This window comes from Rattus rattus, chromosome 18, assembly GCF_011064425.1.
Source record: "Rattus rattus isolate New Zealand chromosome 18, Rrattus_CSIRO_v1, whole genome shotgun sequence".
NCBI classification, from domain to species: Eukaryota; Metazoa; Chordata; class Mammalia; order Rodentia; family Muridae; genus Rattus; species Rattus rattus.
Window position 1 is genome coordinate 32,862,582 of NC_046171.1, and position 22,048 is coordinate 32,884,629.

The window sequence follows — 22,048 nt, forward strand, 5'->3', positions numbered from 1 at the left end:
GCTGACAGGAGCCTGGTGTAGCTGTCCCTGAGAGGCTCTGCCAGAGCCTGAAAAATACAGAGGTGGATGCTCACAGCCAACCACTGGACTGAGAATGGGGTGCACTATGGAGGAGTTAGAGAAAGGACTGAAGGAGCTGAAGGGGTTTGCAACCCCATAAGGAGAACAACAATATCAACCAACCAGACCTGCCAGAGCTCCCAGGGACTAAACCACCATCCAAAGAGTACACAGGGAGGGACCTATGGCTTCAGCTGTATATGTAGCAGAGGATGGGCCTTGTCAGGCATCAATGGGAGGAGAAGCCCTTGGTCCTGTCAAGGCTGGATGCCTTAATGTAAAGGAATGTCAGGATGGGGAGGTGGGAGGGAGTGGGTCGGTGGGTGGGTGGGTGAGGGAACACCCTCACAGAAGCAGGGGGAGGGGACACCAGGTTTCTGGAGGGGAAACCAGGAAAGGGGCTAACATATAAAATGTAAATAGAAAACCCACTGAAAATCAGTTCTGTCATCGCTCTTTATGCAATAAAAGGTGCTGAGCTTGGGGTGGCTGTTTGCGTGGAGAGAAGCCTTATCGCTCTCCAGGGTGAATAACTCATTTCCAAGGTCTAGTTTGACTGTACTTTCTTATGAAAACAAACAATCAAACAGAAATAAAACCAACCCTGCTAACGTCCAAAGATAACAGCTCCCCATTACAGCTGTGCATCAAAATCCACCGAGGTGTTTTTAACTGGAAAGAAGAGCAAGTGTCAGTCACTGAAGACTAGTGGATTCAGTTGCAGGGGGTGGGGCACTCCTCTGTCATTTTAGCTTTATGCTTCTACGCCATCATCTCTTGAGCTTATGGTTGAGGTCCACACTCTGTACGTGTAAAGTTTAGATGTTAGTACAAGTGGTCAGTCATGTTTACTAGACAATTTTCACTTTAATAAAGGTTGCAGTTAACATCAAAAAGGTGTTTCAAAGCATGGGAGGCACTGAAAATACGGGAGTGAATATCAACTACTTGGTATTTTTAAATCAAATATTGTGAAAAGGATCTTTAACCGAACTTTGACATGAGTAAAATCCTATGGAAAAAAATCATTTAATTTTTTTAAGTCTTCAAAACATGAGTGAAGAAGTCTACCCCTTACCCCAAAATGGTTTTGGAATGTAAATTAATGGAGAGCTTATTACTTGCATTTATTGCAAGTTATTGACTTGCATTTGACATATATTGTAACACTTTCGTAAGAAGAAGACATTAATATTAGCCTATAAAGGTTCCTGGAAAGAAACATTCATGTATAACCCTGGACCAAATGTAACTTATTGAGGGAGAAGCAAAATCTTTACAAATAAAATGAAAAGAAATGTTGTGGAAAAATAAGAAAAATTTAACGATTAAAAACATAGGTTGAATCATGTGAGGGTGTTGTATTTCTGTAATCCCAGAAACTGGGAGTTTGAGTCAGGGAGTCTCCAAGGTCATCGTGGGTTACACAGCAAGTGATTTTCTCAAAATTAAAATGAAGTAAAATGAATGTTCTGATGAGTAACACTTCCTGCATGAGAGAATGTAGAAGACAGAACAGGTGCCCAGAGCTGACTGAGGAAGTAATGACCCAACAACGAAACCCCAGTGACCAACAAGAGAAAGCTCAGCTCTAGCTGTCAAGCTGCGGCCAAAGAGCCCACTCCCATGGTGGCCGGGTCACAGTTGCCTGTATCTTCGGCTCCAGGTAATCTGGTGTCCTCTTCTGGCCTCTGTGAGCATACACTCATGTGGCATACATTCATACAGACATACACACAAACATACATGTAAACAAAAATAGTAAAAAGCTGGTGGAGAGCTAGAGAAGGAAGCAGGTATTAGAGTAGAAGCATTTTTCTGAAACTAAAACTCTCCTACCTACTTGAATCGTTGGGAAAGCCTAAGTCACAAAGGCCTTGGGCAGTGACTTAATGCTTAATACCTTTCAGTTAACAATGTTTGACTCAAACTAAGGTCTTAGCTTCCTAGGAAAATTATTTAAAATAATCAACCATTGTAATTATAAATATACTCTGAAAACAGAATAACCTGACAACATTTATTTAACACGGACTGCGATCTCTCACTCTGGGAATGCCTTCTCTGTCTTAGGTTTACAAAGCAAGCACATACTGCCAGGGTAGAAGAGAGCACATCTATTCTGCATGGCACTTGGCAACAGTGTGGGAATAAATAAACTTTCAGAAGAGGAAAGCATGTCTGCCCTGGAGGACAAACCCATGACTGGACGAACATTTGCTGCATGGCTGCTTCCTGATGTCCTGTTGTGTATGTCCTAGAGTCCAAGAGCTCTCACCCCCAAAGAGGTGCTCAAGGCATTTCCTCTGCTACCTCCTTCCTTCCACGTTAGCCTGCAGGTTCTTTTGCTGATTTTTCAAATCGAAGTTGTGCTCACTGCTCAGCCCACTATAAATTGAATACCGTGTAACCAAGCTACCACAAGCACTTCAGTCCACGCTCTGGGAAGAAAAGGTGTTTCTGTTTGAGCACCTTGGTCATGCAATTACCCTTTCCCTTCAACTGGGCTGTCTTCACAGACAGCACATTCCTCTTCCTTTGTTTCCCCCTTCATCCTCTATGACAGCAGTCACCACCAACGGCTCACTCAACTGTTCAGATGGCATTACAACAGAACCTCTCAGTGACAAGAACACACTTCAAATGTCAGCTTTAAAGGTGCTAGCGTTTCACCTGAAGTAAAGGAGCTATACCTAAAACTTTGAGTTTCCAGGAGTCCCCACATCACTGTGTGCTAAACTTTATTAGATCAGTTTAGGTGCTATAGCTCTTTCTTTAAATGTGACTTTACATGATATACCTCCTGTGTACTCTACAAATGGTAAGCAAAAAACATTAGCAAACACGCTACAAATATTAAACAGAAAAGAATATGTTGGTTTTGTGTGTGTGTGTGTGTGTGTGTGTGTATCTGTGTGTGTCTTTTAAAATATATGTCTTTTAATATATCTTTTTCTATATATATATATACTAAATTTAAAAGTTATATTTACGGGGTAGAGAGACGGCTTAGCAGTTAAGGGCACTGGCACTGCTCTTCTAGAAGTTCTGGATTGAATTCCCAGCACACGAAAGCAATTCTAGTCATAGGGGATCCAAGTCCTCTGCTGACATCTGTGGGCAATGCATAAACATGGAATATATATATATATATATATATATATATATACACACACACACATATATATATGTGTGTGTGTATGTACATATACATACATATAGGCAAAACATCAAAATATCAATACACATAAAAAAGTAATAATAAAAAAACTCTTTCAAAAATTTATGTTTTTGGAGCTGGTGAAAGGCTCAGAGGTTAAGTGCACTGGCTATTTTTCTATAGAACCTAGGTTAGATTCTCAACACATACACAGCTGATCACAAATGTCTGGCACGGATGTGGTACATAGACATACACTCAGGCAAAACACGTGTACCCATAAAATAAAAACAAAAATAATTTTAAATGTTACATTTTACTAGGCAAATGTAACAATGGGATCGTAGTCTAGAGATTACCTAGAGAGAAGAGATTTTTGTGAATCTACTCCTTTGTAATGGACAGTGAATATAACATTGCAAAGAAGCCATTACAGGGACCTAGTTTGTTTAAGAGACTGGAGGTGACGAAAATGAACATCTGTTAACGTTTGCAAAGACCCCTGCATAGGTGTACCACTGACTGCAAACATGCAGGCTTTTATCTGCATAGGTGTACCACTGACTGCAAACGTGCAGGCTTTTATCTGTCTTTCCATTCTTCCTTCTTTGAAGGAATAAACAGCCGAACTAATTTGTTTTTTCCAGACTTGCAGATTTGATAGTGGGATGAGTTGTGAGGGAAGTAACAGCAGATGGATAGCCATGCTGTTCTAATTTCAGCCATCTTGGGGCTTAGAAAGCTGTCGCTGTTTTAAAAGACAATCAATTTCTCACTGTAAAGAACACAGAAAAGCAGTGAATATGTCCGGAATTTGTTTCGAAGCATCTTTTATATTAAAGCATGGGCTTGCCAGCTTGTAGTAATTAGAACGGAATTTTGACAATAGCAGCCATTGGCCTCCCATCTAAAACCACAGGAGGATGAGGACCCTTAACACATCCAAGAGAAAATGGCATTGTCTCACCACATCACAATAATAGATTCCTAACCACCAGTCAGCAGGAAGCCACTTTAATTTTTGGCTTTACTACAAAGCTCTGGTATGCACCTAATCATCTGACCCCTTTCAATAAGTTAAATTCACACTCAGGATGCATCTGACTTACAAAACACATTCCAAGAACTCAACATCCAGGATCTCACTCAGCACAACTTAGAAATGACTGCAGTAAATACGTGTGCATGAAGTGATCAGTCTTAAGTATTTTGATAAGAGAGAAATAATTTTTATATTATCTGTGGAAAATATGATCTAGCAGAACGATGTACCATGAGGAGCTGTTTAAACCGGAGATCACTCCACTCCATGGTAAAGATCTGCCCATCCTACGCTCTAGCCACGGGAATCCACAACTTAGATTCTTCTACACACTTCATGCCACAGATGTCACTTCCAAACACTGCTGTGGTCTCAAGTAAGTTGTAAGGTTTATTCATAAAATTATAGGTTCCTTCCCATGTGCATCTTCCTAACGTATGGTTTCTCTCCCTTTGCCGGTTCCCTTGTTTTAAGAGTTTTTCCTCTTCCGGGAGCTGGTAAGGGCTACAAGGTTCATTCTATAAAGATTCTCAGCACACATTTAAGCCATAAGGAAGCCCCGTGACTGTCAGTCCCATTACCTGCCTTAGGTTTTGCAGATCTCTTTTATCTGCAATTCATTCTCTTATAGCTTCTTTTACCTTTTCCACAGTTTGGCATTCGATGTTGCAAGAAGTAAATTATTATTAAATCATCCGTGTGTTTTTAAGTATCAGTCTATTTGGACTTGTTATGGATTAAACTCATGAGAAGAGAAAGACTAGAGCTGTCTAGTTCTGTTAACTTAACACAACTATAGTCAACTGAGGGATGGAACCTCCATTGAGAAAGTACTTCCGAAAAATTGGGCTATAGGTAAGCCCAATTTCTTAGAGATATGGGAGGGACCAGTCCATGGCTTATGGTCCTGGGTGTTACAGGAAATCAGGCTGAGAAAGCTATAGGGGACAAGTCAGTAAACAGTACCCCTCCATGGACTCTTCATCAGCTCCTGCCTCTATGCTTCTATCTGATTTGAGTTCCTGCCTTGGACTCCCTCACTGGACGGTGATTCAGCACATGTAATCCAAAGAAACCCTTCCCTTCTCAAGTTGCTTATGGTAATGGTGTTTTATCATGCCAGTAGAAACCCTAAGATACTTATATAACAACAAAAACATTTAATCAAGTGCTACCTCAAAGGTAAAAAAGAATGTGAGAACTAATAGAGCCATTTAGCCAGAGTCAATAAAATAACCACCCAAACAGTAGTAGGAAGAAATCCCAGTAGCAGAGAGGAAGAACTTCTATCTAGGATTAAAGACAAGTTTATCCTTAGCCCAAACTTAAGACAGCTGCTGTGTTAAGTGTTATCATGCATGTACATCCCATAGAAATCATGAGGGGAAGGCAAGGATATCTTGGTATAGATGGGTAGTAATATACATTGTTTAACTATTTTCAAAAAGAACATTATTCTAGGGCCAAAGGACACTATAATGATAAAACACAGGAACTATCTACAGGAGACTGCAGCCTAATGAAGAATCAAAAACAATGTCAGAGCATGAGACAGAAATGACAATGAGCTGTGTTACTGTTTTTAATATAAAGCTGATGGATTGATGATTAATCATTCTAGCATATCTTTCCTCTAAAATCCAGATTCACAGGTCCAGTGAGCAGTGAGCATATCTGCTTGAACAGGTACCCAAAACACAGCACAAGAGGAAAAGCTAGCTTCAAATCTTCCCCTCACCTCACACCTATTCCTATCCTATTCTTCATTTTAAAATATTTTTATTTTTTGAAAATCTCATAGAATATATTTTATCATATCCAACCCCGCACTGTTCTCTGTACCTCCTCTAAAATCTGCCTTTACCTCTTCCAAAGTCCTGTTCTTTTCCTATTCAATAACTCATCAACTCCAGTTTACACTGTCCATTAACTGTTAGGAGTGGGGCCACTCACTGGTGTATGGCTGGCCTACCAGGAGTCACATCCTTGAAGAAAACTGACTCTACTTTACCTTGGAGTTCATGACTCCATGACCACCTCCCCACTCCATGCTTCAGTGCTGACTGGCTTGACCTTGTGCAAGCAACCACAGCTGCTATGCACACAAGAAAAAATATCTTCATCAGGTAACTATCCTAGTTCTACCTTCTCAGCAGCTCAGAACAATGAAGAAAATCTTCCTTTCTGTCACAGCCTGTAGGCAACCTATTCCTTGGTCTTATTACACATGTGTTAACAATGTACTCAGAGTATAAATGCTTTTCCGACTTCCACCACCAGTGCCCTCCTCTTAATCATTTGACTTTTCTGTCTGGCTCCCCTGCTTTTCCCCCGTTTTCCCCTTCAGTCTTTCTAATGTAGAAGCCATATTATGCTTACAAAATGCAAACCACACAAACATTCTTACCGAATGACTAGGAAAGTGCTTATACACAAATATATGTTTGTTGAAAAAATGAAAATGCAGTTATCTAGGCCAGGAGAATGTCAGTGCCGTTAGTAATGGTATACAGTAAAAAATAAAACTGGGTCATCGAGAGGAAGGGATGATGTCAGAGAAAACAAAAGAAGCAGAACAATGGAAGGCTATGGGTACCATAAGAAGTTTAGACTCTACTCAGTGGTCAGAGCCACCTATCAAGGAGGAGAGGAATAAATAGAGCCAGAGTTGCGTGTCAAGGATCATTCTTATTATGTGCAAAGAATATTATTTTTGCTGGGTGTGCAGCTCTTATAGCTATAATAGGGATGATGAGAGAAGAAGAAAGTAAGTACAAGGCTGGTTTAGGCTACAGTATGAAGTTCTGTCTTAAACAAAACACTACCCCAGAAACAAAAAGAATGAATGAATCTATGTAATAAGTAACCAGACTATAAAATGAAAACCATGCAAAGAGTCATTGATAACCTAGGCAAGAGATAACACTAGCCTTAATTAGCATAAAGGAGAATAATGAGGGACAGACTGAAGTAAATTTGAGATGTAGTAGAGTAGAACACAGGAGCAATATTGAAAAGCAAATATCAGTGTTGCCTCCATAGTTTCCCACTCAGATGTACTTCCTACCCGGACAGGACACATGGAGCGACGGTCTATGTCAGGAGGCACAAAAGAGTTCTTGCTGACAGTTGGAGGTTAAAAAATGCAATACTATCCAGGCATTCAGGTAAAGCTCCTATATGGCAACTAGAATTATAGGAAGGAAGCTGATAAAAAATCTAAAAAAAAAAAAAAAAGAAGAACCTCTGACTAGAAGGTACAAATTTAAAAATCATTAATTTAGATGATGTAGGAAAATGCTATTGTTTAATCTCATCTGAAGCAAAAGTTGAAGATTAATCCCAAGTGAGAGCTTTAAGACACAGAAACTTTGAGGGGGCAGAAAGTTTATAGGTGGACAACTACAAGAAAACAGTACTTTCTAGAAACAACAGGGAAGTTGCACATAAGAACTTGGATATTGGGGAAGCATGCACGAGACCTGCACAAAATCAAGGCAGACAAAATCCTATCAGAATATGAGGTGTGGAGGCATATAGTCCATCATTTAGCTAAGGCGCTACTATGTGACAGTTGTTGAAAAGCAGAAGGTCGGTTTTCTTTTAGAGTGTGACCTCCTGTAGGTCAGTGGTCTGAGGCAGGTCTCCCACTCAAGAATATTCGGGGACCACAAATTGGACGTAATATGTTATCAAATAATTAGAATATAGTCTTAAAAAGGGGGAAGTGAGGGGCTGAAGAGATGGCCTAGTAATTAAGAACTCTTATTCTTCTTACAAAGTCCTGGATTGGTTAGCAGCACCCATGTAGTAGCTTACAGACATTCATAACTACAATTCTACAGGACCTGATCTCTCTCTCTCTCTCTCTTTCTCTCTCTCTCTCTCTCTCCTTCTCTCTCTCTCTCTCTCTCTCTCACACACACACACACACACACACAGAGAAAGAGAGAGAGAGAGAGAGAGAGAGAGAGAGAGAGAGAGAGAGAGAGAGAACACATACATCATGCAGGAAAACCACTTACACATAAAATAAAATGATGATTATTTTTTTTAAAAAGAAAGAAAACATTACTGTGACTATCACACTTTGAAGGTGGGATCTTCAGAACTCTATGAGATCAGATGAGAGAAGGACCATGAGCTCACACTGACTAATGTTGACCAAAAGATGTCCTATAGGGACCTAGAAGCAAGGAGGCATCACCAGTTACATTTCTTTTGTGCCAGGGCAGAACAGTGAGTCAAAATAAACTTTCGTTGTAACTTTCCCAGTCTTGCAACTGTGCAGCAGAGAGCAGACCAGCATAGAAGGCAATTACCAGAAGATAAGACGAGAAAGAGACATATGATAAAATCAGAAGATGATATGCTACTTAAGAAGAAAAATTTCTACTGAGACCAGAAACAAATGAAGTCCCAGAATCAGAAGGAAACCCAGAAATCAGCAATGGGCACTGATATCTGGAATATATAGGAGTGAAGTGAGAGAATGCTTAGATGAGAAAACGTACACAGCTCAGTACTCCACACACACGGTACTAGGAAATAGCACCTGTTTACACCCTTACCAGTTTCCTAAGCATCTCAGTATTAAAAAGATACCTGTGTATTCCACTGAAGGGAAGTAGCATTCAGATGGGTTTTCAGTGAGAAGAAGCACAAATTTTTCAAGTAGTTCTCCTAAAACTGTAACGGGGATGAGAAATGATTAGAATTTGAAAAGTCAAAAAGCACCACACATCTTTAAGTCACAGACTAGCACATAAAAGTCACCTGAATGCCACAGCTCTGAGCAGTTCAACTCAAAACACAGACTTTTATCAGAACTCATAATGTTCCTGATTTCAATTAAATTTTAATAACTTAGCTGTGAACTCATTCAGTATATAACTAAAGAAGAAATATCTATCATCTTTAGATTACCTAACAATTACTTCAGAATGTGTTAATGATTTTTAATATTTATGAGGTGATCATTTCTTATTATTTGAGTCCAGAAGAAAATACTGAGATGTAAGACCAAGATTAATGCATACGTCGTGTCACTGTCAGATCTGTGGCATATTATATCTTTTATCCTTTGCAGCTGATGGTATCTGCTCGAGAAACCAGATCAAAGAAGAATGCACTCCCTGACTTAGAAGTGAAAATGATTCCTTTCCAGCTTGCTGTGATAATAACACAGTGTTTGCATATACCCTACAAATGGATGCTCCAGGAGATTAAGGTTAATACGCAACCCAGAGGAGCTTGTTTCCGTTTCTCTAAAGAAATCTATCTGTAGAGCGGCTGATTGCTACACGATGAAGCCAGCGAGTTTGCTTCAAACTTTAAAACTGTGCCCTTCTCACACTTGGAATATTAACCATGACCTTTATTAGCTACATGGATTCTACTTTACATTCAAGTACATTCTGAGAATGTAATTCTTCAAAGAAAATTGAGTGTTCAAAACGTGAAAGCCAAGTAACAGAAAAGGAATGGTGTCGTTTTCAGTAACTGAAGGGAGCAAGCTACACATTACAACAGTTGGACGGCTAGAGCAGAAAACGAAACGTTTTTATTCATTGAACTCTATGCATTAAAGGATTTCAAAGCAAAGGAGGTATTTAAAAACATGAACATTCAGTAGTCACACCTTAAAGGAACACCTCTGCATACAGATTAAGTCTGAAACTGTCTAGGCTGGTTCTCTGTTTATAAACGCAGGCATAAGTCTATCGTATTTATAAAACCGCTTCGGAAGTTTGTGTATTATGAATCCACATATAATATACTTCTGGATGGCAGCTTTTAACTTCTATGTAATAAGCTTCTCTAGAAAGGATGATAAGATGAAGTTTACATACAATTATTTTTCATTGAGTGGCTAAGACTAATAATCTATAGTGCAAGATAACACAGTGACAAGCATTGCTCAGAAACATCGCTCTCTACCAATACGTCCATTTCAACCTTCAGTATATTGCAATCATGTGCTCTGTATTTGAGTATAATGTTGAGATAATGGGGAAATCAGAGCACACTGCTAAGCAGTTACGGGTGTGCATTCTCTCAAAACGCCAGGAGTTTTGTGGCTGTCTTTGTACGCGGCTCATTTGTCAGTCCGCCTGTCGCTTTGAACCTCACACGGCAAGCACAATATCTGATACCTGTACGGTATGGAAGCTATTAGATTTGTCACCTACACATGGAAGGCTTGGCCTGAGGTGGGATGATTCAAAGGAGAGCCAGAGAAAATAACAAGCTAGCACCTCTCTCTACAGTGGAAGAAAAGAAAGAAGGAGTAGATATATTCTAGTCCTCCAAGTACCGGGAACAATTTATAATCACATGCCGGGATTTTGTTTTGTTTGTTTTATGTTTTGTTTTGTTTTCTAATCAACATACTCAAAATGCCAGCAGAATCTCCTAAAACTGAAGACGTATTGAAGGTTGCCAACATTCTAGCTTATTGGCTGAAGATACTAAACTTAGGACGTGGGAAGCAATTCTTAGTGTTAAACACAAATCCACTCTAAAACATTGCCCTGAAAGCACACTGTGGAGTATTGGTTCATCTAAAATGTGTATTAACCTTAAATGACAGGTCTGAGATTTCCATAAAGGATTTTAAATTATGGTCTTTCTCCCTTTAATTATGCCTGCTCACTAAGCTAGGAACATAATTAAAAGACTCTACAATTGTGTTCACAGGCCTAAAAGAACACAAGGGTTTTCTGTGGAGGAAAGACTGAAGGAAGCTGAAGAGAGAAAGGTTGACTTCACTTCTCCCTTGACCTCGCCCCACCCCAACCCCATCCTATGAGAATGGTAGCATTTCCCAAGCCCTACATATTATATGATAATTATACTCAACATGGCTGATACCCCGCCAAGTCTGAGGCTGCTCTTGACATCTGATCACAGCTGGGGAAACAACAGTGTGTTTTCTTCAGGGGGTAAGAGGAAGGGAGAGAGCAAGACAAAGTCAGCATTAGGAATGCAGAAGAGAGATGGAGAACAGTAAGTAGAGGTGGAATGGGAGATAGATTTGATCAAAACAGAGAGCGGGGAAATATTAGATAGAATATATTTCAAAAGAGGCAACACATTTGGGAAGTGAGCAAGCCAGGAGAGTTATCCTTTTGAATGAGGCCCTTTTAACGAGGTTTGGGGAGTCACATTGCCTCCTTCCATCATGCGAGGAGGCAGCAAGTGCTCTGTGTCTGAAGAAGATTACAAGCCTGTACTAGACACGGATCTGCCTGAACCCTGACCTCTGTTTTCCTAGCTAAAAATTGTGAGAAATAAATGCACATTATTAAAGTCATAGAAAATCAAGACACCATCACCGCAGCAACTGTTTCAGAAAGGACAAAACAGTGTTTGCAAACACTCAAACTGTCTGCGGGATTCACTACCCAAACACGCTTAGAAATGAGTACATGACCGCTCTCATCACAGCATACGAGAGCAACACTGACAGTTCAATTTCCTCCCTATTCATCCTGCAGGAGGTAACCAGATACTTTGTTCCTCCCACCCTTGCATATTCAAGAAGGTATTTTTTTCCTATGTCTCCAGTCCCTAAAATCAGCATTCCAATTTTGTAAGAATTTAGTCCACACTTTATCTAGTTTTAATAAAATTATTTTATGTATAGCCACCCCGCTTTTCATCATGTTTTCTTGTTGTCCCATTCTTTCATTTAAAAATCTTTGCTGTTTTGATCAAATACAGATAGATTCACAAGTTGTAGGGAAGCGAAAATGACAAGAACTTCTTTTAGTTATGATGTAGGGCACGCTTACTTCAGATGAGAACCTTCTGACCTCTCTTCATTTGTGAGGACAACTTCATTATGTTGACAAATGTTCCACTTTGATTTGACTTCCATCTGTCCTGAGAGGCCCACTACCCTGTGTGCTTATCCCTGGTAGAAAAGGCACGGATTCTCTTGACTTTCCAGACTCCTTGTCTTGCTTTTGAAAGCTTAATAACGCTGTTTTCTAGGGGGTAGGGGGGTGGGGTGGCCCTTGCCTGTCTCCATTTTAAGGTCTACTCAGATCCTGTAAGCTCGGGTCTCTTGACAAGCTAACAAGTTCCCAGCCGTCATGTCCTCAGACACCTTTGCTGACCCAGACGATCTTTCAGAACATAAATACTGAGTCCGACTCGGAACAATTTCCCATACTGTTTCCAAGTCAAGAAATTAACTTGTGGAAAGTCTTCTGCCTTGGGGAGGCTGCCCTTTCCCAGGTCCTGAAGCTAGGAAAAGCAGGGTTTTATTGCTCCGAGCCATTTTCCAGCATCTGTTGTCATTCTCAATCAATCAGGCTGGAATATATAGGTCAAACGAAAAAAAACAGGAAATTTTCTTCCATGGATCCGAAGCAGCCAGCTTGCCTTCTGCTTTCTGGAGTCATTTTGTTTGCTGAAGGTGAGATGTCAACTGAGTATCCCAACACAGATAAGGACAAAACCATCTGACCTGTCTTCCAAAAGTGGAGGTCACTTCGGAACCTTTTTTTACAGTTATATATAAACAGTAATATTTCGGTCCTTAAATGCTATTTCTGTCGGATAAATGAGCCTACCATAGGTTTTTCTTCTTTTATTGTTATCTTCCTCAAAAGTGTTTTTAGGGAGATGCTAAGAATTAAGCACAGGGACATTCTATGTGCTAAGTAAGTGCTATACCACTGAGATACTCTAGCAGTCCTGACATCTCATCAGAGAAGATCTTTGCAGACCAAGCCTGATGAGGAGAGTCCAATCTTCAAGACCCACATCATAGTAGGGGAGAACGGACTCCCACACTTGTGGCTTTCACATGTATGAAATGTCATGCACACATCCTACCCACCCCCATGAGCACACATGAGTTTACAAGCATGCACGCATACACTCATAAGCACACACATAGGAATGAAGAATAAAATTTAAATATAGAAAATATCATTGAATAATAGCATTATAAATGAATTCTGGCCTTCATTTTGTTTAATTAAAATCATTAGAAACTCAGTATGCCTGGAATCCTAGAATTTTAAAGGCTTCAGCATAAGGTTTTTGAGTTTGAGGTTAGTCTCGGTTTCATAGCAATACCCTGTCAAAAATAACCACGTATTAGATAATAATGGTCCAGTTGCTGATAAAGTACTTTTTAGTCATGAACTAAGTCATCAGTCAGTATCAACAAAAATATATATACAAGGCAGTTAGGAAACTGTACGACTATTAGATCACTCATAGAAGAGTAACAGGAGATACTGATGAGAAAATATTAAGGGCTGCCTCTATAATATCAGTTGTCAGAGGTTAGAAATTAGATCTGGGCTTGATTCTGAAATTGATTGCTAACATTGGACAGATACTAAGAAATTAGGGTAGGAAAGCCAAAAGAACAGAAGTCAGTTAATTTCCTGACAAAAAAGGAAGAGAGAACAAAGGGAATGCTGTAGTGATTTGCATCATAATGAATAAAAGGTGTAGAATCCAACACCACATTTGAAATTCAACCAGTGAAGCAAGTGTCCCTCAGTGTTTTCTTCTGGCATTGAAGTGTTAGTACAAAGGGAACAAATTACACATACTAGTTAACATTCCTGTGGGGTCAGGAGAGATTGGGGTCATGGAAACCATCACCTCACCCAGAACTGTCAGTGTGGAAATGCACAGCTCTCCCCCTTCACAGGCGCTCTTGATTCTCATCAATTTCCTGTCTGGAAGGAAACCCACAAATACAAGGAGCCCATATGCAAAAAAAGGTGGGCAATTCTCCTCTGATCACTGTGAAGATGGTCGGATTTAATTAAATGTGTGAATACTACTTATTGATGGCTTGTTCGCCATCCCTATCCCACTGCTAAAACAGCACCTGCCCACGGTTGGACAACACTGTCAATAAGCAGGTCCTCAAACTGTAATTACACTTCCTTCTTTCCCCGTTTTCAGTTGCACACTTGTAGTCATAGAAATTTAAAATCAATCTCTCATAATTTTGAAATTTTTAACTGGTAGACTATTTTATATCATGTATCATTACATAAGTGTGTTAAAGAAAAGCAGAGTAGGTTAATTTACAAAGGATGTTTTATAAAGGATTAAATCTCATAACTGTAGGTCACTCATTTTTATAACCCAAGCTGTCCAAGACTGCAGAGGTAGACTTGCGTGTGTGTGTGTGTGTGTGTGTGTGTGTGTGTGTGTGCGTGTGTGTGTGTGTGTACACGTACATATATACACATACATGAACAGGCAGTCTGTCAAATGCTTTTGCAATGGGTTTGCCTTTGAAATTGATCCCCTCACACTGCAGACAGTGTTCATGAAGACTGGAAGTCATGAGTGACTATGCACTGTTGACACAGGCACAGCCATGTTAAGGACAGCAAGGCCTCCATGTATGGGAAACTGGCAATGCTGATGTCCACATGGGTGTAAGAATTTCTGTAGGGGTCCCAGTGTGAGTGTCCATGAACACGAGACCACCATGTGAAAATACTAGCAACTGCGGCTTTCCCCTGGGTGTTCACAGCCTGATGCTGTGTCTCTGGAGCTAATCTTGTCTCCTACCAAGATTAGCTAACCCCGCCCCCTGTGCTGCACTGATAAACACGCTGAGGTTCCTGGCTGTGGAGACAGCAGAACCCACCTGTTCTGTCTGTGTGTTCCTTTGCTTTGAGTCCCTGGCCACCAACAGTCAGGGGTTCAGGACCCACGCTGGGCGGGCCATTATAAGGGTGGAAATGAGCGTTTATCATTTATTATTTAAATAGTTTATTATTAAGCCAGTGTTTTACTTGTCTGTGTCTATCTGATACTGTCTCTAATGGACAAAAGGTTAGGCATAAAAGGGTGACATAGAGAAGTGACTTTAGATTACCTAGATTTCGACATTAGATTACCTCTTGCCTCTTCTACTACAGAGAACTAGGCTGTTAGCTAAAGTTGTGAATTTCAGCTTCATCGTTGATAAAATACAGGTTACATACTAAAGCTGCTGTGGAGTACACTGAATTTTGTGTAAGCAACTAAGCATTAGGCAGAGAATCCTGGAGCTATAACTGGAAGTAGCTCACAGTACCCTAATGGACGAAGCATCAAAAAGCAATGAATAACTGAGGAAGGACATGTGGACAGTATCCCCAACACCAACGGAAACCCTCTGTTGGGTTTAACTATACCATTCCAGAAGATAATGGACAGACATGTGACACTTCTCTTCTATCTCTCTACGAGACAGAAACACTCTGAACTGTGTTCTGTTGTTATTTTGTTTTCTAGGACAGGGTTTCTTGTTTATCCCTGGCTTTGCTGGAACTCTCTCTGTAGACCAGGCTGGCCTTGAACTCAGAGAGTTCCACCTGCCTCTGACCCCCGAGTAATGCGATTAGAGGTGTGTGCCACCAACTCGAAGGCCAGAGCTGCATTTTTTGATGCATTTAAACATTTAAACTAAATTATTCCAGGCCACTCCTGTCCTAAATTGATATGTAATTTCGTCCCTGTGCAAAACCCACTGAGAAAACCTATTTTAAATATTCTCTCTTATACAATCAAGAGTATATATATAATAGATACTTTATAAATCTTAAGGGATACAAGACATGTTTAACTGCTCATTTATACTCATGCTGTGAAGAATAATTGAATAATTTGTGATATTGTTGCCACATAAATATTTCATTATTCTCTAAAATACCATTTCCAGCAAACTATACATTTAGTTTTAAATTCCTGTTTTTTAATTTTATAAAAAATATGAAAGTCATTAGGTATGGCTGATGAAGCTAAGTCACCTCGAAATGGCAATGTTTAGGACGTCTATCTTACAACGGCAGCAGACGGAAGTTGCAGCTTCAGAAAGCTAGACCATGTGTAAAGAACTGAAGTTAAACTTGCTTCCTAAGTCCGAAACTAGAGATGCTGCCTATGACAAAGCTTCCTTAGGAATCATTCAATTGGTTTTGCTGGGTGCCTGGGGCTGCTTTAAGATACCAATGTCACTAGTGAACTGGAGAAGTCTTCTGCAGATACAACAGTGTGGTATAGGAAGGTGAAGACTTTTGGAACCAGGTAAGCTGTAGCCCGAGGAAAGGCGGGGGACCTCAGAGCTGCTCACCACCTCAGACAGTCTGCTATAAGCCTTCAGAGATCTCTGCTGTTTGATTCTCTCAGAATTACAATTCCCTTGAGGGACAATGGACTTTTCTTTTTTTTTTATTTCTTGTTAATTTTAATGAAATCATTTAAAATATATGACAGATCTATGAAAATGGCTTTTTAAATTACAATTGTTACAAAGACACAAATAGTTTATGCGCTCATAAAATATATGAATAAAACCTTCTGAGTTCATTTACAACCTCTCTATATATTATGGAAAAAATAGCCATAACCAGTTAAGGCCTCATTCGCTCAGTAAGCTAATTCTCCAGATCTAAGCAATCATTAATTTCTTGAAGTTATTTTTCTTGGCATGGGACCTAGCAAGATTGCTCCTTCACACATTGCCTATCTTTTACTGTTGTTATTGTTTGGATCTTTTTTACACAGAAATCACATTAAAGAACAATGAGGACAACTTTGCTATTATTTCTAGGAAGTATAATCTCACAGTAGACTTCCCAGACCTATGGCTCAGAACAGTATTACTGTGTCCTCTTGGTGATGCTCCATGATCTTTAGATGCAGAAGCTATGTTAAAGATATAGTCATAGAGATCTGACAATCCATGACTAATTGTTTGCTCTCTGTATTTGACTATTATTTTTTTTATTTTTTTTTATTAACGAGTATTTCTTATTTACATTTCAAGTGTTATTCCCTTTCCCGGTTTCCGGGCCAACATCCCCCTAACTCCTTCCCCTCCCCTTCTTTATGGGTGTTCCCCTCCCCATCCTCCCCCCATTGCCGCCCTCCCCCCAACAATCACGTTCATTGGGGGTTCAGTCTTAGCAGGACCAAGGGCTTCCCCTTCTACTGGTGCTCTTACTAGGATATTCATTGCTACCTATGAGGTCAGAGTCCAGGGTCAGTCCATATATAGTCTTTAGGTAGTGGCTTAGTCCCTGGAAGCTCTGGTTGCTTAGCAGAAAATGGACTTTTCTAAATAGCATTGTTTTCTTCACACACAGGTAGAACTCTCAAGGAGCTACAGCTTCTGTAATAATAACTTTATACAGGAAGGTCCCCAGGATGAAACACTGCACTCACCACTTCCACGGACTGTATCCGGCTTGGACTTCATTGTTTTACAAAACTGTTTTCGGCAGTTCTCTATCCACTCCATTTGCTTATCTGTCATCTTGAAGCATGATAACAGGTTTCCAATATCATTGTCTAGTAAGCAAAATAACAGGTTGGAATATTACAAGCTAATCAAATACCTGTACTAAAGTTAAAGGAGTTAACAATAATCCCTAATAGCAAACTAGAGCAATGATAATTTGGTATAAGAAAATTACAGCCTTCCACTCTATATTGGAACCATTAAGTAAATTAAGGGTTAATTGAACACCGATACTACTATACCACAACTGCCAATCATCAGATTGGCCACTAAATGAGTAACAGGCAAAGAACACGCATAGCACAGAGCTAGACAGGGGATGTTTCACCCGCAGAATAGGACAGAGCGAGCTGGCAACAGAGGTCCTATCGGATTACCACAACGAAAAGCAGTTTACAAATTAATATTTTCAGACTTTAGCTGGTAATGCATGACTGACCATGGAAGCGGAAACTACAGGTAAGGAAAACCTACTGTATTCCTGTAAATACGCATACACCAAGAATATCCAGAGATGGCTCGGTAAGGAGAAGGTGATATAATTACAGTGCTAATTAGTCTGAAAAGGCTGAGACATATCATCCATCATCCCACAGTTACCAAACTGTATCTGTATCTGGAGCCAAAACTGTATCTGTATGCATAACGGATAGTGGATAAGGATATTTAAGTTACAAAGCAAGCTTTGAACGCCCACCCCCGCCCCCGTGCTGTGCGCACACTTCATACTCAGGATGTTCCTGCCTCAGATTCCAAAGTACAGGAATTATAGGGGTATGCTACCCTGTTCAGCCTCTCACAGAAAATGATAGCCTTGCAAAATCAAGCTGATACACAAGGAACTCCCTGCCAAAAAGTATCCGCTGTTGTTTTAAAGGATTTAGAGGAACATAAAAAGGAAATGGTTAAACAGTGTAGCTTATGATTAAATACTGACCTCCCACTCTGTCAAAAGAAAGCAAAGAGCATTTGTGTAACGGCATCTATAAATCTTGAGTCATTCATTATAGTGGGTGAAGGGAAAGAGTTACAGAGGGTGTAGCCTTTGCATTACTATTTGGGTGAAATGCAGGCACCAGAAAAGTAATCTTACAGTAAGCACGTGTTCTCAAGTGGCTGCAGTTTGATCCCAAGGGGGCAATAGGCACTTTAGTCGTCACAATTGACGCAGTGGAATGAGAGGTCACCTGACATCTGATGGGCAGACAACCCCAGAAATGCTGCTAAAACCCCTAGGTGGCAACACCCTGGCTCCCCAAAAATCCAACTTTCAAAATTCTAAATGTGTTATGGCTGAGCTGGGGTGGAGGAACACCAAGCCAGTGTAAGGAGGAGGACCAGTGTCTACCTGTGACTAAGGATGGGAAGAGATGACTCCGAGTAAGAAAGACTTGCTGTGAGGTCATGAGAAAATGCTGTATTTTGTTTGTTATGGTATTTATGACTATAGATATTCATGAAGTTTCACAGTATTTTATTTAAATGAGTTCATTTTATCCCATATAAATTTGATAGACACATCATGCGTATGTGAATGTTTATATGTCTGAGTGGCAAGTTAGTATGTCACTCAAATATGAGTGGCTGTCCACCACAGCCTGGTGTGCCGTTTACATTTGACTACACTTTTATTAAAGGTATGTGCTTATATAAAATGCTCACGTAAGAGACTCATAAGAAAGCCAGATGTGGAAGCTTAGGCCAGTAATCCCAGTATTACATGGATTAGTAGCTTGGAAGCCACTGAGGATACATTGTTCCCTCATGGTCAACTTTGGGCTGGATTCCTGTTTCCCTGGTAATACCAGAAAGTTAAATGTCACAACAGCACTTCCTTAAGATTTAAGATGCACGAGTGAAAACTGGAGATGGACAGTCTTTATTCAAGACCATTATGGAACAGCTTCCTCTTCCTGGTCAGAGAACAGAAGCAGAATTCACCTTCTGGCCTGCATGGAGACATGACTTGTCAGTCTGTTGCAAAGATTAGAATGGTACGCACTGCTGTCACCTCACTTGAAAGTTAACTCGCCTGGCCAGGGCCTGTCAATCAGCTGACTTCCCGAAGCTGTGTTACAGAAATGGGAGGAGTAATTACCCCTTGAGGCGATAATGCACTTTCCCTTTCCAGAAGCCCCTCTCCCAAGGCAGCTGTCTACAGGGCTCTGTGGTGCTACCCTGACAAGTCTTGAGTCTTAACTTGAAAGGACTAAGTTTGCCTTCTCACATCTCTACCTGTTTTCAGATACTGTCGCAGAGCCTCCCCAAGCTTCCTTTGACACGTTGTGCTTTTTCAGACTTTCTCTGAAGTCCCCGCCCTTCCGTCACGCAGCTGATTGATGCTCTCCGGTGTTGAACATGTTGCCTGGCTTAGACCCTAACTCAAAAGCACGACTTCCTTCCTCATTTCCATCCCCTCCTCCTGGCTGGTGCCAAGATTTACAACTTGCCTGGCCTGTGGTTTTTCTCCCAAGCTTTAGTAAAATGGTCCTTAAGTTTCCCTCTGAACTTAAATTCCAAAAATAACAAACTAAGAGCCTGAAAGAGAACCCTAATTTCTCTAGGAGAACCCACTCTGGTGAGGCTGGTACGGTTGGTCCAAGTTCAAGGCCATCCTGGAGTACATAGTGAGCGCCCTAAACCCAAAAAGGGGTGCATCAAGAAAACCCTTAATGATTAAATAATGGTTATATCTTTTCAATAGCATATTTTATCTATCCCTTAATGAATTGATTTTTGAGACAGTGAGTCATATAGCATGGGGTGGTCTCAAAGTTGTGATCCTGAGGCCTATACCTCCAAGTACTGAGATTATCAGCCTGTGCCACTGTGGCGGTATGGATGACAGTGCCCGCACACAGGCTCAGTTGGGAGCATTGTTTAGAGAGAGGCTTATGGTCTCTTGGAGGGAAGAATGGCAACAGGAGTGGACTGTTAGCGTTTAAAACCTGCCATTTCCCATCCATGCGGTCTCCTGACTTCAGATGTGAACACTCAGCTTACTGCTCTAGCTGCCATGGCTGCCACCTCCTGCCAGAAAGGACGGCCCTTTCTCTCTAGAACCACAGGCCCAAGTAATCCTTTCCTTCTCTGAGCTGCTTTGCCATGGTATTTATTCACAGCAATAGTGATAAGGCAGCCAACACACTAGCCTAAGAATTTTTATAATCATGACATTTTTGTAATTCTGATTAATTTCAGGGTGCAAATCAGGGGCCTTTAATAAAATAAATCTTAATATATATATAATATATTTCTAGGTCACTGAATATAAAAATTCCATTATTGGCTTACAACAGCATTTTAATAGCAGATGATTCTATATAATTCAAATGCCATAATAGTATTTCTAGAAACTGAATATCATAAATCAACACTCAGTTATAATTCAGCTCTGATGAAGTCGCTACAAAAAAAAAACAAAAAACAAAAAACTACCATTTTTTTTTTAACCCCAAATTAGCTTGGAATATTTTACAGGATAGAAAAGGACATGTCCCTTCTCCCTCTGCTTCTTTAGGCCAATATAAATCAAAGGTACCTATGAAAAACTAGGAGAAAATGAAAGTATTCAATTTAAACCAATTTAAAACCAAGTAAGAAAGAGAAGAAATAAAAAAGCCCCCATTTCTGATATTCACCACTGACAACTGACATTGTTCCTCTCGGAATGCCAACACTCCTGTTACACAGAAGAGTAGAATTTTTCTTTTCATTTTTAATAATTGGAAATATTATATAATTAAATGCATAATGAAAATATTAATTTACCATACGATATTATGCACAATAGAAAAAAGTAAATTATATAACACAAAAAAACTATAATTAAAATATTAGCATCAGCTCAATGTAAATACAGAGAAGTCTACCCTTCACTCAGGAAGCCAACCTTCTTTCACTGTCAGTACGAGACTGCACTTCTCCATTAAAGATGTAAGAGACGCTGTGGAAGGAACGGAAACCTCAAGGTGACTACCAAGAGATTCCCAGACTACTTCCTTCATCCCGAAGTGCATCGTGAAGCCTATCTGTAGAACTATTGATATCCATTTGTATTGTTGTTCTATTAACATGGCCATCATTTCAGATTACATTATAATAAGCAAGAGAAAGCAGTAGAATACTTTTCAAGAAGCACATGGGATACAGGCAGACATTTACTGAACTCTAAGTTGGGAATGTACACATTTCATGTTAGGATTAGTGAAACAGGCTTCAACACGACATTTTCACACATGTGAAAACGTGCTGTGATTATAAGAATGGCCCGCGCGGGCTCATCGTAAACTTGAATGGCGGTCACCTGGAAGTGGCACTATTAGGCAGTGCTGCCCCTCTCTTTCTCCCTTCTCTCTCTCTTTTCCCGATGCATGCAGTTCTGGGTGTAGAATTCCCAGCTATCTCTCCAGCATCACGGCTACCTGCAGGTTAGCATGCTTCCTTCCACAGTAAGGGACTAAACCTCTGAACCTGTATGTCAGCACAGTTAAATGTTTTACTC

The 22,048-nt window shown here is 40.2% G+C and overlaps 1 protein-coding gene across 1 annotated transcript in view; it reads right to left on the minus strand.

Moving 5' to 3' along the window:
* Tbc1d32 (TBC1 domain family member 32) overlaps nt 1–22,048 on the minus strand; it is a 207,532-nt gene that overhangs the window by 35,026 nt on the left and 150,458 nt on the right. The window contains exons 26-27 of the mRNA XM_032888330.1: nt 17,469–17,594; nt 8,868–8,951 (exon numbers count right to left, since the gene is read on the minus strand). Of these exons, the coding sequence (XP_032744221.1) occupies nt 8,868–8,951; nt 17,469–17,594 (210 nt within the window). The remainder of the gene's footprint in view (nt 1–8,867; nt 8,952–17,468; nt 17,595–22,048) is intronic.